This window comes from Xyrauchen texanus, chromosome 9 (assembly GCF_025860055.1).
Source record: "Xyrauchen texanus isolate HMW12.3.18 chromosome 9, RBS_HiC_50CHRs, whole genome shotgun sequence".
Lineage (NCBI taxonomy): Eukaryota > Metazoa > Chordata > Actinopteri > Cypriniformes > Catostomidae > Xyrauchen > Xyrauchen texanus.
In genome coordinates this window covers 7,414,242-7,432,258 of record NC_068284.1, presented here as the reverse complement: position 1 = coordinate 7,432,258, position 18,017 = coordinate 7,414,242, and the positions used below count along the sequence as shown (strand labels likewise).

General features: G+C 36.3%; 1 protein-coding gene across 3 annotated transcripts in view; it reads left to right on the top strand.

The window, feature by feature from the left end:
• LOC127648960 (adhesion G protein-coupled receptor L2-like) overlaps nucleotides 1-18,017 on the top strand; it is a 135,743-nt gene that overhangs the window by 83,689 nt on the left and 34,037 nt on the right. For all 3 annotated transcript variants that reach the window (XM_052133821.1, XM_052133823.1, XM_052133822.1), the window contains exons 9-12: nucleotides 9,097-9,280; nucleotides 15,126-15,248; nucleotides 15,835-16,040; nucleotides 16,508-16,681. In XM_052133821.1, coding sequence (XP_051989781.1) covers nucleotides 9,097-9,280; nucleotides 15,126-15,248; nucleotides 15,835-16,040; nucleotides 16,508-16,681 — 687 coding nt within the window. The remainder of the gene's footprint in view (nucleotides 1-9,096; nucleotides 9,281-15,125; nucleotides 15,249-15,834; nucleotides 16,041-16,507; nucleotides 16,682-18,017) is intronic.

The following is an 18,017-nucleotide window of genomic DNA, read 5'->3' as shown; positions in this document are numbered from 1 at the left end:
GGGGTTGGAAAAACACGTCAGACAATTAGCCTTCAACTCGTGCTGTGTGTGAAAGAAAATGTGTCTTGTGTGAAATTACTTTGAATTGGATGACAAAGAGCAGTTGCAATTTGTAAGCTTTGTGTTCCTAGAATTCCCGTGGTTCGAAATTCCGTTACACCTTTTAACACAACTCATTTGATTACTCAACATAAAGCTTGACACAGAACCAACGCAGATGTTAGTAGAGTGTTCTAAATACTCGGATATCAGTATCATGTAGCAGATGTTGATAAGTTGTTTTAAATAATCTGGTAATCCAATCAACCAGTATCTGCTGATATGATATCTCATTATTTAGAACAACATCTGCCAAGAACAATTGATCAATATCCGCTGAAAAATATATCCAATTATTTAGAACAGTGATTCTCAACCAGGGGTCGGGACCCACTAGGGGCCTCAGCACACTTCCAGGGGGGCCTCAAGATCTCTTAAAAAATTTTTTTTAATATAATTGATTATAAGTTTTATATAATTATTATAATTTAACTCACTGAAAATGCTACAAATGTAATAACTCCCTTCAACAGCTTGCTTTTTATAAAGAATATACAGTTCTAGACTTTTCTGGAATCACAAGTTTTAAGGAAATATCTTTATAATAGATATATCTTGTAATATAACTATCTAATAGCCTACATGGGGGGGCCTTTGAATATTTTCTCCGACAATGGGGGGCCTTGGAGTCAAAAAGGTTGAGAATCACTGATTAAGAACATCTGCCGATACGATATCTGATTATTTTGATCAATCTTCCAACATCTGCCGAAAAACATATCTGATTGTTTAGAACAATTAATACAAAAGACGTTGTTCTAAATAATCAGATGTCATATCAGCAGTTGTTGGCTGATTGTTCAAAATAATCAGATATCGGTATCGGCAGATGTTCTGAATAATCAGATATCGGCATTGGCAGATGTTCTGAATAATCAGATATCAGTATCGGTAGATGTTCTAAATAATCAGATATCATATCAGCAGTTGTTGGCTGATTGTTCAAAATAATCAGATATCGGTATCAGCTGATGTTCTAAATAATCAGATATCGGTAGATGTTCTGAATAATCAGATATAATATCAACAGTTGTTGGCTGATTGTTCAAAATAATCAGATATTGGTATCAGCTGATGTTATAAATAATCAGATATCGGTATCGGCAGATGTTCTAAATAATCAGATATCATATCAGCAGTTGTTGGCTGATTGTTCAAAATAATCAGATATCGGTATCAGCTGATGTTCTAAATAATCAGATATCGGTATCGGTAGATGTTCTAAATAATCAGATATCATATCAGCAGTTGTTGGCTGATTGTTCAAAATAATCAGATATTGGTATCAGCTGATGTTCTAAATAATTAGATATCGGTATCGGTAGATGTTCTGAATAATCAGATACCATAACAGCAGTTGTTGGCTGATTGTTCAAAATAATCAGATATTGGTATCAGCTGATGTTCTAAATAATTAGATATCGGTATTGGCAGATGTTCTAAATAATCAGATATCATATCAGCAGTTGTTGGCTGATTGTTCAAAATAATCAGATATCGGTATCAGCTGATGTTCTAAATAATCAGATATCGGTATCGGTAGATGTTCTGAATAATCAGATATTGGCATCGGCAGATGTTCTAAATAATCAGATATCATATCAACAGTTGTTGGCTGATTGTTCAAAATAATCAGATATCGGTATCAGCTGATGCTCTAAATAATCAGATATCAGTATCGGTAGATGTTCTGAATAATCAGATATCATATCAGCAGTTGTTGGCTGATTGTTCAAAATAATCAGATATCGGTATCAGCCGATGTTCTAAATAATCAGATATCGGTATTGGCCGATGTTCTAAATAATCAGATATCAGTATCAGCCGATGTTCTAAATAATCAGATATCGGTATCGGCAGATGGTCTAAATAATCAGATATCGGTATCGGTAGATGGTCTAAAATAATCAGATATCGGTATCGGCAGATGTTCTAAATAATCAGATATCATATCAGCAGTTGTTGGCTGATTGTTCAAAATAAACAGATATCGGCATTGGCAGATGTTCTGAATAATCAGATATCATATCAGCAGTTTTTGGCTGATTGTTAAAAATAATCAGATATCGGTACACAAATTTTGTATCTGTGCATCTCTAGTGTCCATATTAATTTATAGATCTGTACTCTTACTGTACATCAAATATTTTTCTTATTTGTGTCTATTTTTCTCTCCTATGGAATTGTGGACAAAGTTGAAACTTAAACATAACTGAATTAGGTCTCTGAGTTATAAAAAAAGAAAATATTTCTAAGCATTAACGGTTTCTTCTGGAATTTAGCATGTGATAAATGGTGGGCTGGCACAGAGTCGAGATGACAGTGTCTTCAGCATCATTGCATAATTCAGGAAAACAAAACCTCATGGCCCAAAAGTGCCACAAAATTACAGGTGGAAAAATGCTGTGAAAAAATCGTATTTCTCCATAGAGCTGTTCTGGAATGAATCTCAGTCGGTAAGCAAGAAATTCAGAAAGGAAACTTTGTTTTGACAGCACATTCAAAAAGATGTTTAAATTAAACATTTGTATTGGACGTACTCTGTGGTGTCCTGTGCATCTGTTTCCTATGCTATATCACCTTAGGTTTGACTATATGGATATGGTTGACACACACAGGTCTTATTTGTTCTATTTCTCTTTTCCTCTTTTTCTCTGTGTGTATGTGTTCCTAACCTTCCGTCTTTGTGTTTTAACCAAAAAAGCGTCAAAAAAGAGAGAGGACTTGCAGGGCCTATATGAAGGTATATACGGACACAATCCCAGTATTCACTTCACCTGCTCTTTTGCATGCAGCTTGTCAATTCCCCCTTTTCCACCGACAGGATGCCAGTGTAAGTTCTGGAGTTGATGCCCGATCTGGAACCATTCTGTGTATTTCAACCAAGAAAATGGCATTTCTGGGCAATTAAACCCACTGGTTCTGAACTAGAAACTGGTAATGTCAAAGGCCAGGGGGCGGCATAATGTCCACAACTAGGAACATTCTTAAAACAGCAACTCAGGCCACGGCCACACTTATATGGCTCTCCATTACCGCATATGTTTTTCTTTACTCATATAAAATACATTTTACGCATACAAAATGTTTTTTACACTAGAATAGCATTTTCTTCCATTGAAAGCGAAGTGTTTCGAAAAGCTCTCATTACCGCATACTTTGGAAACTTCGTTTACACATATAATTTTTTTTACACCTCTCGTTCACACCAGAAGGTCATTTACCTTCACTTAAAATGGACCGTTTCGAAAACGCTCTCCATTACCACATACTTTGGAAATTGTGTTTATGCGCATACAATTCATTTACACCTTTCTTCCACACTAGGATAGCATTTTCGTCCATCGAAAGTGAAGCGTTTAGAAAAAGTTCTCCATTACCACATACTTTGGAAATGTTTTTTACGCCTATTAATTTAGTTTACGCCTCTCATTCATACTAGAACGCCACTTTGCTCCACAGAACACTCTCAATTACAGCGTACTTTGTTGTCCATTTACCAACATCGCTGTTTTTCAGAGTTTTCAAATGAAAAAGGAATTGGTTTGGATGTGGCCTTAATTGCTATATATTTAAACAACTTCATTTCAATACATTTTAATATTTACATGATCAAACAAATGTAAAAATATGTCAAATAAAATAGTATTTACAATTATTATATGTGTAAATTGATAATTGATAATTAACAATGACTTTGCATGTTTAAAAGTGTGTTTAAGACCAATAAGACACGTAACAAAAAAGATCACACATATGTGTTAATGCCATTGTTTGGTTCTCAAGTCAGTGTAAAAGCCGGCTGGATCTGAGATCAATTCTCAGTTCTCCGGGCCGAACACCAGTCAAGCGCCCCGTTCCTGCACAAGACCCAGCACCATTTCGGTGGAAAAGGCCTATCTGTCACTTTCTGGCTGGAAATCCATCTGTCTGTTTTCCTGCTGGTCTGTCTGCTGGCATCTGACACTCTTTTGAGGCAGTTCTACCTGTTTATTTGTGGCTTTCCCCATCCTCATTTCTCACCTTCCTCAATGCTTGTCTTCCTCACCATTACACTCTTTCCCTGTCTGTTCTAATTCTCTTTGTCTCCACTTCCGTTTCCTCTGCTCTTTCCTTGTAGGGATGCAGTATACTCGTGTGCTCTCTTCTCTCTCTGCTGTCATTCAGTGTATGTGTTGTTGTCTTCCTGCAGTCATAATTGCTCCGGCATGTCAGCTGATGGTGTGATCAAAGTGCTTTTGCGCTCACCTGCCGTAATCTCAACATTTCATTTGTCTGTTTATTCCCTTCTACTCTTTTCTTTTCTATATAGCAGTTCTGTTCACTGGGGTCAATTTCATGTATTTGCAGATTTTGTATGCATTTCTCACCTTAATTATGTGTTTCATTCACATTTTATTCAAAGCTGCATCTGTAAAAAGAATAGTAGTATAAATATATAATATATTTATACAAGGCATAGAAAGTGGGTACAGCAGTTCACCACCCCTTTTGAAAAGTTGACCTTTGTTGCCCTGAATCCTAAACAAATTCCATTACTCTTAGAATTGTACTTCTACAGTATTTGCAGTATGTGAATAGAATCACTATTTCCATTAAGTGCTACACAATGTAAATAGCCGCTATTGAAAAATAAATATACAGTGAAAGTAAATGGGTGAATCTCACGAAGCCCATCTATTGTGGGTTGTATTTAATATTTTAAATAAAAGGGAGTATAAAGAAAACTAAGCCTATTTTAGGACCATTTCTTTTATATATATATATATATATATACACACACATACTCACTGAGCACTTTATTTGGAACACTATAGTCCGAATAAAGTGCCCAATGCGGTCTTCTACTGTTGTAGTCCATCCGCCTCAAGGTTCGACCTGTTGTGCATTCTGAGATGCTATTCTGCTCACTACAATTGTACAGAGTGGTTATCTGAGTTACCTTAGCCTATCTGTCAGCTCAAACCAGTCTGGCCATTCTCCGCTGACCTCTCTTATCAACAAGTCATTTTTGTCCGTAGAACTGGCGCTCACTGACGTTTTTTGTTTTACCATTCTTAGTAAACTCTAGAAACTGTTGTGCGTGATCAGCAGTTATAGAAATACTCAAACCAGCCCGCCTGTCACCAACAATCATACCATGGCCGAAATCACTGAGATCTCATTTTTTCCCCATTCTGATGTGTACATTAATTGAAGCTCCTGACCCGTATTTGAATGATTTTATGCATTGCACTGCTACCTCACGATTGGCTAATTTGGTAATCATATGAATAAGTAGGTGTACACAAATATATTTATATATTATTTAAGTGTTTATACAGCTTGGTAATGTTTAGTAATATTGGTAATATTTGTATAGTCCTTTTAATTGATGTTGAAATATAATAACAATACTGTGAGTGTGACTGAATCATCTTATGCTTCACAGCCTTCTATCACATTTTCAGTCCTAGATTATTTACACTATCGTTTTCAGAATTGTTTGAGTTCAATCAAACAGCCTGTTGGATGTTTATGATGTAAGATGTTGTCTGTTAGATCTTCTGTTTTGTATTCCAGCCACCTGATGTTTGTCTCAGCCAATCACTGCCAACCACCTTTTGGCCACAGAAACTTTAAGCTGTACGGTACTTTAATAAAACAAACAAGACTTGATGTTTTTGCTTTCTTCCCATACAGATTAGACTTGTGGAGCTTCTCGTCTGGTTTTGTCATCATATAAACATAATGAACCATCCTGCTTGAATGCCTGTTGCTTTTTCAAAGTTTTCATTGGCCCGTGGCTGGCTTCTCTGATCTATGATGGTCTGAGATGGTGCCTTAAACTCTTAACAATGGTCTAGTCTCTAAAATGTCTTATTAATACTCATTACTGTAACTTTCTTCTTTTGCAACTTTACAGTTTTTTTCAGGTCTGGAGAAGTCACAGAAATGAATATAATCTGAAAAGTCAAGGAAATTTCTTTAATGAAAATACATTTTTCTAGTTACAGGGTTTGATTACCAAGGAACACACAATACTAAAATGTATACTTTAAAATCAGTTTGTTTATGCCACAGATGAGACATGACATCATTAAGAAAATATGCTATAATTCTGCACTAGTCACAATGACCTCAAAGAGAACAGGTTGGGTGCTAGTTGATCTGTAAGATGTTTTAGATTGAAATATTCATGATGCTTATGTGGGTTAGTTCTTAAATAAAAAAAATTATGAACGGTACAAATTTGGAAAGGGGGTGATGATAACATGAACCCACTTTTAAGCCTCTCTTAGACTATTTAGATGTATTCATTTGGTAAAGCAGTTTTCTTTTGCCTGCTAAGACATAATGGGCAGAGCAGGCTGTTTTTGTGTTATAATTCCTTGCATGTATTAGAAGTTTCACAAAGCCTCTGCATTTAAATTACTGTCTTAATCTCAACAAACAAGCTGAAAATTAAGAATGCATAAAGCACCAGTTTTCATCATCTTCATAAAGCATTAAACTTGTTTGATTGAGAGTTCCTTGACCTTCACCGCAGATGAAAATGAAAGTAAACTTGCTTCCAGCACTGTTTTCCCACACACAATAGTATTTGAGACTGAGGGGCGAATTCACTTTTGCATAACGGTATTATTATATGTAGTATATACTGTATATAGCATCTTATCCAAAAAACTTAGCACTATTTGACTGTCACAATTAAGAAGAGAAGAGTGTTACAACCAGGAATGTATTCAAATGCACAAATTCTAAAACAATGCAGACAGCATGTGCAAATAAACAACGCTGTCAGCATGCAGTATTAACTGCGCATTATATTAACCAGACTAATTTTTGTGTCTGTCTCGTATTAATGGTGAAGTCTTTGTAATTGGTTGTAGCTCATGAGGCGGTCGTCCTTCAGGATCGTGACAAGTTTGAGAGGAATCCTTACAGCCCACCAGGTCACTCATACTTCAGAAATCCCACACAGTACTCAATCAACAGCCGCCAGAACAAGAAAAATGCAGCAACTCTACTTGTGGTTTAGCAGATGCTTTGAGTCTGAAGTGACTTACTGTACGCTAATTGCAAAGGCAGTCTCGCCAGAGCAGTCGTGGGTTAAGTGTCTCTCTTAAGGGCTCCGGGGTAATAGGATCCTCTCAGAAACTCGACAGTTCACGGGTCACCCTGTCTGGGACCCGACCAGCGACATATGCATTATCATCCCAGAATCTAAACTGCTGCACTTCTTCATCACTCCTGTCAACCTTTTTTCAAGTGGAGAGATTGAAGTTGAATGATTGATGCTGGAACAAAGTTTTCACTTTTTCATTCTAAACTATGAGAAGAGTAAGCGGTTTTAAATATTTAAAAAAAAAACAATTTAAATATTACATTAAGTCAAAAAATTATTTTAAGGTAAAACTGTTTTAGGTTACAAGAAATTGATTTAATTGATAAAGCTTAAATTTACTAATTTTCAATTCAACAATATATATGTGACAGTTTATGCGTGACTGGTTTCATAAATTATTAGCAAATTTATAATTGTAAATTAAGTTTTTTTTTTAAGTAAGTTAAAACTTGTTGAAATTGTTGAAAAAAGTTTAAATGGTTTTAAAGAGATCAGTTGTAAGTGGTAATTCCCATTTTAATACTACAATAACTAAATTTAAATGTTTTTTGAAAAGTTTACAAGCAATTTTTTTATTAAAAACTTTTAAAGTTCAAATTACTTATTTTGAATTCAACAATGAATGTGACAATTTACACAATATTGGTTTTATAAATTAAGTTTAAAACGTTAAATCGTTTGTTTTTAAAACTAAGTTGTTAAATATTTTAAAATTAAAACGAATATTTTATATTTGTTATTATAAATTTAATATTTCATGTTTACATTTTTTTAACTAATTAAAAATTGTTTAAGTATAAAATTTTAATCATTTATACATTTTTAAAAGATACTGGATATTTTATGAACTCTTGCGTAAATTGTTGCATCGACATGCACTCACTCTTAGTGTAGTCTATTTATTTGTTGTTTTCTTATTATTTATTTATATTTTTAAGGCTTTTCTAGCGACTTGAGATGCAAGTTAGCAATTGCTCTAATCCTATATGTGTTTTTTTTTATTTAACTTAATAATGTCTTTTAGTAAAGTCTCTATACATATAAACCCATATGAAAACACAACATTTTACATTGAAATGGTTTTGGGAACAATTTAAATGCAAATTACTTTTACTCGTGCTTCATAAATGAGGCCCAAAACATTTAAATACGAAATAAAAGGGTTTCTTCTCCTGGCAACCACACTTGATAAGCAAGCAGCTTTACAATGATAACGCTTTACTTTACAGGAAGATTTTTTTTTTGACAGTGTTACGGTAAGATCCTGTTACAGATAGGATACTCTATTGATCCACTGAGGAAATTTTATATGGCAGTCGCACATTGTTGCATTTGCTTTTTCAAAGAAGTTTATGCTTGAATGTTTAAGTCGACATTTATGTCTAGCCTGTGTGGAAGGAAAGTGAAATTCGTAATAATTGATCTTAAGAAAATGGGGTACTATATAGGAACAGTAGTTTGGAAATAATCAGTGTTTATTAATGTAATTATTACAATGATGTGCCTCATCTTTGTTTAGCGTTGACACACTGAGCAACATTTTCTAAAGTAGTTTTGTTTTTAAATTTCAAGATTAACTGTAAAGGAAATAAATACAGGATAACTTTAAATTGGAATCCCTGTGATCTCCAATGACAAAGGTGGTATATATATATACACGCAACACATTTACTGTCGAGCCGTGAAGTCAAGCAACATGTTTTGCACAGATTGCACTTCTTTTACAGATCCAAAAACTGTTGCATTTCCCATTATATTTGTTCTTGCTTGTCACAAGTCTCATTTGCTTCTGTCGTCCCCTGTGTGCTCGATATGCCGAGTCCTTTCTTCCAGGGAAAGGGAGGGAAAATATCAACTGACTGTCATTTCTCTTGTTTCCATGGTTACAGGCCATTGTGGACACAGTTGACAACCTCCTGAGGCCAGAAGCCCTTAAATCCTGGGAGGACATGAATTCCACAGAGCAAACACACGCCGCCACCATGTTACTCGATACCCTGGAGGAAGGAGCCTTTGTCCTTGCAGACAACCTGATTGAGCCCGCCGTCGTCAGAGTGCCAGCAGAGAACATCAGTGAGTCATTTCATCTGAGCCGGCAACAGTAGAAACATCTGACGAGGTTTTAGTTTAAGCCACCTGTCAGCACTGCCACTTAATGACACTGTACCAGGAGTAATGGCTGTTTATGAAAACCTAATTGGAAGGAATTAGAATTGGCAAGTGTATCTGGAATATGAAGTGAGGTTAACCCTCACAGTTTGTCTGAGGGAGTCCAACATTTATCAGAGTTTGGAGAAGGCACTACTGTTGCCAAAGATTTCACGCAGTACAGAGCCTTACATTAGGCTTTCTGAAGGCCACATGCTTTGTAGGTTTTTGTATATGAACACCAGGCTTGCATTGCCACTTCTATATTACATTTGAACTTCTTTGTCAGATTTTGTTTTACAAAAGTTCAACTATAAAGTTGGCAAAAGCACCAGCAATTTGAATAGCAAACAATAATGACTGTTATGAAATTGGTTTCCAGAACCTTACAACCAGTTGGTTTGACAATAAATCTCAAAGCCTTCTTTTCATTTGTGTCAAATTAAATGTGGCATCCACTGAATATTTCTGGTTTCGTTTTGCTATTCTAGCGGTAAATAGTATCTCAGACATGTTGCATGGATTTCAGGAGAGCGGATGTGATGTGAGAAGTTTCGGAAATGGATGCATTTTGTTTTCTGAAATGTGTCTGGAGCAGTTTAGTATTTGGAGCAGGGACTGCAAGTTGGGTCCAGATGATCAGAGGAAAAGGAAGAAAATAGTAGAGGGAGATACATTATTAATTGATCAGACAAACCAACAGAGCAACATCAGCAGGTCTCGCTCTAGAATCTCGCTTGAACAAAACCCTGTCTCATGTACCCTGTTTAGCTCTGAGCCTTTGAGTATAATTATTCTTGTGTTCGTGTATGAATTTAAACTATGCTTGTCTGAACATGAATGTTTTTACACTAGATTTGAATACTGGGAGTGTATCTGCTTTCCATAGCACTGCATAGCTGGGGAACTGTAACAATATGTTTTCAATCAGTAGATGCTCTTGGGTTGTATTTTATCAGACCATATTTGTTCCATAAGAGGCTCTCTTCATATGTGATATATGCTCAGATAAGGTAGGTTTTTTCTGGCTTCTTGAATATTTAATTGTTCAAGTTGCATCTACTGCAGTACTGTAACCAAACAAACCAAGAATGAAAGAATCTTTGAAAAATGTCCCTTCCATATTGGGGTTGTGAGCACTTTGACTTGCCTGTAGGTCAAAACAGTTCTGAGCTTGATATATCAAAAATATATATTTTATGGAATAGTCCCCCTACAAGGATCTCTGCAGATACAACTTTCCCAGTCAGTCCATGGAATGGGAATAAAGCAAAAAGAGCCTTTTCCCAGCAGATTTGATCTTAAATCTAGAAATCATTCTCTGATTGTGACTTCTATATGCTCAGATATGAGAATCTAATCTACTGCCAGGGGAGAAAACAGGGCTCAGGAAAATGCTTGAATGTCAGTCTTTGACAGCTGTGCAAGATTTCACGGAAAATTAGACAACTCTCAGGTTGCATTTGTTAGATTAATTTCAGCCAACATGTAGCAACTAGTCTTAGTTTTCTAACCTAGATTTAACCTTCTTTACAAAGTCCACAAGCTGAAAATCTGCATATCTTGCCCTAAAATATCAGCAAAGAATTGCAAATAATGTGGTAGATTGTAAAGTGAAAATGGAAAAGCTCCTAAGACAGAACCCAGAGGAACACCATGCTTGAATTTTGCATTCTCGGATTGGATCTTTTGAAAACAAAATTGTAAAGATCAGTAAAGTGCCATCAAGAATGTGCTACGCACTAAAGTCAGCAAGATTTTCAAGTCCTTCTATAATAATGTTGTGATAAATGGTGTCTTTTTGGAACTGCTCATGTGTTGTTTAGATACTAAGACACCTTTCACCTTAAATGTTTTTTTTTTTTTTGGTGATGTGGAAGTTATGCGTTGTTTAAAATGTAATTTCTGTTCACTAGCTTCAGGGAATTGAGTTTTTCATGAGAAAATGTATACATTGTGTCCTAGTCTAGACAATGAGATTAGTGTGTTTAGGCCTGCCTTTCATACTGGCCATACAAATGCTAGTCTTTCCTCATTATTGCTTGAAGTAAAGCAGTGTGATTGATGGATAGACAGCTAATATTTTCCAATAAAGATATCTTTGAGATCATTATTGAAGTTATGCTAAACACTGAGGAAATGTGAGACTCAGTAACTGCCTGGCCCCTGCTCAGTCTGGTGGATATTAAACAAGAGTGCGTTTGTTGTATTAAAGAGAAAGGGTATGACATTCTGGCTTAAGTCGGCACACACATGTACAGTAATTAGACAGAAATTTTCCCATGAAACCTGAAAGGCCACCTATTTAGTTTCCCTATGTCATTTGTTTTCTTTTAATATGGGAGACTATATATTACATTCCTGGTCTTATTGTACATGTTTAAGTGCATGTTATTCCAAAGAAAATTGTCATAAAAATATTCATAATTGTTTTTTTTAAATCAAGCGAGTACTGTATATGTCTTAACCAACTGCGGTGACCAACAAGACAATCTCATTAATCCTACCCTCACAAAACTGTATATTAAGAATACAATATATTCTGCTTTTCTGTGATTGTGTTTTGTCATGCAGAATTTACATTTGCAATATGGATAGACTTATTGCTGAAAACATATGACTTTGTTCCTGTTTAGGGCACAGTTTTAAAGTCACCAGCAATTAGATTGTAAACATTTTGTAAAAACGAAATCGGTCGATAAGAGGTTTGGAAAAGTATCAGGAAGGAGCACAGTCGAAATGTCACCCTGTCCCCTTTTTTTTATTTGTTGGGCATTACAGTGTGCTTTAGGTAGAGCTGTCTTCTTGAGTGCATCTAAGTAGGTAGATATTGTTCTTTTTGTAATTTCTTTGAATGCAGTCACTGCTGGTGAAAATGTTCAGACAGAGTGAGAGGTGGGATTTGAAACTGAATTGATTTAGTTCTGGTCTCAGCATGTAGCAGCCTTATATTCACCGTTCACATAGAGGGAATCCAGCCCAGGGTCCTGCCAGCAGAGTTTATAAGTAATGCGATCTCATTCATATAACTCAGCTTTGTGCACCCAACTGTCATTTCTCTGCACAGGCCACTGGGTTGCCATGGTTTTCCCTTTAACCTTGGCTCAATGCTTTTCCAACCCCTTGATTTTCAAGTCAGTTGCGTGGAAATTCTCCTTAAACGTGCACTAGCTTGCACATGTATTTTTTAGTTTCTAACCCGTATCTTTTGAAAGTTTTGTGAGATTTTGGTTTAAGGAATAGCTCACCCAAAAATGAAAATATGGGCACTTCAAAATTTGTTTCAAGTTATTTCAACCATCGTGTCTCTTGATAGTCAAATTACATAAAACCTGGCACAACGCGTCTTAGCGTTCTTTAATATAAACATTGCAAGTGAGATTTGATCTACGATGGAAGGGAAGGTTTTTGCGAATAACTGCTTTATTTTTGTTCTGTTTCTCACACAAATCTAATGACTTATGGCAAGTCAGATGGATTTTTTATTTGGTGCTTTTTCTCAATTTTGGAGCATTAAAGCTCCAGTCCCATTCACTATCATTTTCATTGTATGATAAAAAGCTGCTTAGAAATTCTTCAAAATATTTTGTTTTCTGGTGATGGCAGTAGGTCATATAGGTTTGGAGTAGCATATAGAATTATTTTTTCTTTTGTGTTGTTGATGCGTGAATCAGTCCTTTAACCAACTGCAAAATATATCAGTTTATGGTTTATTTAAACATTAATTTTAATCTAGCCTAGAACTGTAAGGTGATGAAGTAGCCAATGTTTGTTATTAAATCAAAGGTTAACTTTATTGTGCTGCATTTTTTCAAGAATATGAGAACAGCAGTCATTGTTAATGAGAAAGCATTCCTGGCTTCAATGAGAGAATATGTTGCTGTGCTCATCTCTATTTGTTTATTTTTTATTTCATTCTCTGTCTTTTTATTTTTAAATTATACAATACGGTACGAATGCAGCTTTGCAGATAGATGGCTGGTTTTGCCCTGAGGCACATTAAAAAACTTTATGACACAATTCTCTTGCTTTCTTCTCGAATCGCACACAATCTCTCTTTTTAATTAAATTAGCTGCAGCACAACAGTGTTTACCACATATTGACTTAATGAAATGGAGAGAGAACGCAGTAGAAGGTGCTTTATTTCTGTCTGTCAGAGGAAAGGAAATGGCAGTGTGTGCTTGAGCGGAGAGGAGGGGGTTGCGTTGATACCGTGTCCTCCTGAGCCTATGGTAATTTCATACATCGAAGACAACGCGGGCCGTCTTGAGCGGTCCGCAGTCACTCTGCAGCTCAACCCAGATCAGCTCTGAATTATCTCAGCTCACTGGGAAAAGACAAGTAAAAACCCAGTGATAGTTTTGATCTCAGGCATATTTGACATTCTATAGCGGCAGACGGTTCTTTTTTCTCTGTAACTGATTCTCTCCGTTGATTGGCTGAAGTTCTTTATCGTTTCGCCGAGAACGTGATAATTTTTTTCTTGAGCTTTGTTGGAAACGGGAAAAAATTGTACAGGTTGTTACTAGAATGACCTTACTCTGAAAGTAATTTGTTCAACATCAGCATTGAAACATGTTTTTGTTTTTTGACTCATTTTTACATGTATAAATCTTTGATACAAGTATATGTATGTATACATGCCATGAAGTCAGTGGACATGCTGTAATTAAAAGTTTAGCAAAATCATTTGCCGTTTTCAAGTGAACCTTTTTCATTAAAAGGATCAACTGGGTAGATTCAATACATTTAAACCTTTATTGGCAAGATAAACATTTCTATCGGGAAGACACGCAGGCTTGAGTGAAGTTAAAGATGCCATTTATTTGATAGATGTAAAACAGATGGTAATGTCTCTCTCTTTGGCGTAGGCCCCGTCCGGTGGTCCGAGGGGGTTGTACCCAGAACCGTCATGTCCTGCCGGAGATAGGAGGCAGGGGCAAGGAGCCTACCCCCGCGTGGGACGGGGCTCAACTGGTGGTGGTGGGGTGGTGGAGGTTGCAGTGTTAGCGCACCGAACCAGCAATGTGATAGATTGTGAACGGACTTATAAAGCAATGGCTTACATGCGATTGGCTAGGAGTTACCCAGCTAATGATGTGATGTACAGCTGCTAGTCTTCCCGCAAGAACTATGCTGCGCTTCCATAACTGTAATTTTGTAAATGCTTAGTTTGGTACTATACATACAGATACAAACCAAATTGAATGCCAAAGTTTAATTTGCTGAAGTTTTAAACCTTAAAACATTTATTTGGCTACCACATCACATTCAGTCTCTATTGCGCACACATTGGCTCACTGCTTACGGGTGAAGTCTCCATTCTCCGTAGGGTAAATCTGCTCCCGTGTTCATCATGCCTGGGATATGCGTTGTGCAAAATGAACAAGCGTGAACTGGTCCACACATTCAGTTTCTGTGGAAGGATGAGCAGTCGAGTTGAGCGTGTACCTCCTGTAAATGTATTTATGCAAATAAAAGTGGGGAAAAACAGTCAATGTTTACTTCATTAATTGCGTAATTTGTTTAAACGCGATAAACAGTCAACTATTAATTGCAGAAATAAATGCACGGTTTATTTAGTATCGCTCTAAAATAACTTCATAATTACAGATTAGCAGTGATCAGTGGATTGGGAAGGTGTGCTTTGTACAACTGTCTAAAAATCAAAATAAATAAAAAATGTCAAATAAATTGTATAAGTATATAAAAAAAGTATATTCACCAATGCTCATAGGAATCCAATTCTGTCTGTTTCTACTCATGCAGTGTTGGATGTGTACGTGTTGAGCACCGATGGACAAATTCAGGACTTTAGATTTCCGCAAACCAGCAAAAGAGGAGCAGCGATTCAACTGTCGGCAAACACTGTCAAACTAAACAGTAAAAACGGTGAGTGGATGAGCGCTTACTGCTTGAATGCAGTGCTGTACTGTTGTACATGCTGAACGTTGTTGACACATTCTTGTTTTAATGTGGTAAAGAGTTACCATCTAATTTTAATTTGAAACTTTAAATTACATTTTAAACTGGATGTAATATTAATCAGATAGCTAGCTATCAACATCAACTTGCCTAGCGGTATTCTCATATCAACAGTAGTTTGACAGAAAACTGACTGTAGAGGACTATAGTGGCACTTGTGACAATGCTAGAAACACAGATGAGTAGCATTATGAACATGCTGGATCAGAAAACATAATATCGGAGGGAAGGCTCAAACCGGATCAAGAACGTGCTCCTCAAATAATAGAACATACTGTATGCTTAGCTGAAAGCTCACCAGTTTTCTTCATATACTGTATGTTTTTTTGAAGTTCAAGTAAATTGAAATGTAAATATTTTAGAGGCAAATCTTAAAAGACGTTTTAGCCAAACTGTTTGCATAAAATATATTTTTTGAAGAGTATAACTATTTGTTTTTCCATTGAAATCCACATAGTTTTAACACTCTTCTCTTGTTTTGTATTTAATCAAGGTGTTGCCAAGTTGGTTTTCGTTCTTTATAAGCACCTGGGGCACTTCCTCAGTACGGAGAACGCCACATTGAGGCTAATGGGTGAGGGCGGAGTCAGAAACCACACCCTTACTGTCAACTCCCATATCCTCTCTGCCTCAATCAACAAAGAGTCCAGCCGCGTGTTTGTGACGGAGCCCGTCGTGTTCACCCTTGAGCATCTGGATGTAAGAACCATACGTTTATGCATTTGATGAACGCTTTTGTCCAAAGTAGCCTACAGTACATTTAAGGCATACATTTTATCAGTATATGCATTCCCCCTGAATGAAATGCATGACTATGGCATTGCTAGTGCCGTGTTCTAGAAGTTAGGCTACACAAACATTTTCAAGTGTTTGTACTCCAGATATTCTGCTTGTTTTTGTATATTACTATGAAATAGGTGCTAAAAGGTATATGTTATTTTGAATGTGCAACCAAGCAATGCCCTCTGATTTTAGGGGCATTTATAGAGGTTGGTTGGGGGTTAGGATTGTTTGATAGGAATGTTGTGCTAGGGACAACAAAGAATGATGATTTAGTAACATGTCCTACTTGGGTAAATCACATTTGACCTATACTGTTAAAGGTTTAAAGGATTAAATCATGCAGTTGTTATATTTGAATCTGATTGATCTGATCTGTTTAACAGACTGAGAATTACTTCAACCCAAACTGCTCCTTCTGGAACTACTCTGAGAGGAGCATGGTGGGATACTGGTCAACACAAGGCTGCAAACTCCTCGCAACGAACAAGACTCACACCACCTGCTCCTGCAGTCACTTGACCAACTTCGCCATTCTCATGGCCCATCGAGAACATGCGGTGAGTATCAGTCACTGTGGGTTCCCTCGGGTTTCCTGCCTGTGATTGAATGTCCAGTAGGGGACATCAACATGTGGTTCAGTTTTGTTATCGTAAGCTAACAGATGTTCTCTAAGAACCATTTCGTACTTTCTGTTCAATGTGATCAGGATTACGGTTGTGACGATGCCCAAATTTCAGTAGCCGATACAAATACTAGTTCAATTTTGGCAATCAATTTCAATACAACAGCAAATATATGGTAAATAAATATATGGCGAATATGCTATTGAACACACTCCTTTACATTTATATAAAGTAGGGCTGTCAATAGAAAAGAATTTGTAATCGAATGTATTACAATTAATCACATATATCAATATTTGCTGAAAAAGATCCCCCAAATAAAGATTACCTAAATAATTCAAATGTGATAATAATTATAATAATTCAGTTCAAATACATTACATTATTGTGACAGACGAGTAAAGCATTAATTAGACTACACAAACAGTGGCTTTAGAAGTCAGTATATTGTTTAGTTCATCTCCATATTATTGAAATAAGCCTTACACTGGCCTACAATTCACAGCAATCCATTTTACAATTGAGTTTGTTCTTAAAGGCGCACTCAGTAATATTTTTCTACATTAAAAATGTTTTACACCTAATGAAATGTATTGTAATTTTTAAACATATAAATATATATAAAATCATGGCATAGCCTTCACATCAGTAACCTTATAAAAGCTGTTTTATTCCACATGGAGAGGGTCTTCTCATGGGGGCTGCCATGTTGAGATCGTATGGCCTGTCAAATACTCTTGGATTAAACTAATCACGGCTGACTGTGAATTCTACATTTCTACAATGGCATCTGTGACTGGAAATTGATTTTGAATGAAGCTGCATCCACGCCACTAGGTGTCACTGCAAGTCCTACATGGCACAAGCAAAACGTTACTGAGTACACCTTTAAGAGAAGTTCTGTCACGGTTTGTATCAGGAAGAACCCAATTGCAGACAGTCAACTCTTCAAAAATACTTAATAAAAAATATAAATAAAAAAATTTAAATAAAAGATAAAAAAAAAACACAACAGAGAACTATCAATAAACTGAAATATAAAACCAACAAGGACCAAACACGAGAAATAAAACAGACTGAAACAAGAGGAAGAATCCAGCATAGGACAGTTGAGGGAAACATAAAGAGGGAGAAATCAGGCAGGCAAACGATAGGGGCAGGTGAAACAAATTAACAGAAGAGCAGAGAAATGAGGGGGCGGGGCCATGACACCAGATGGATCTGGACACATAGAGTGTCAAGATCCTGCCACAAAAGTAAAAAACAAGAC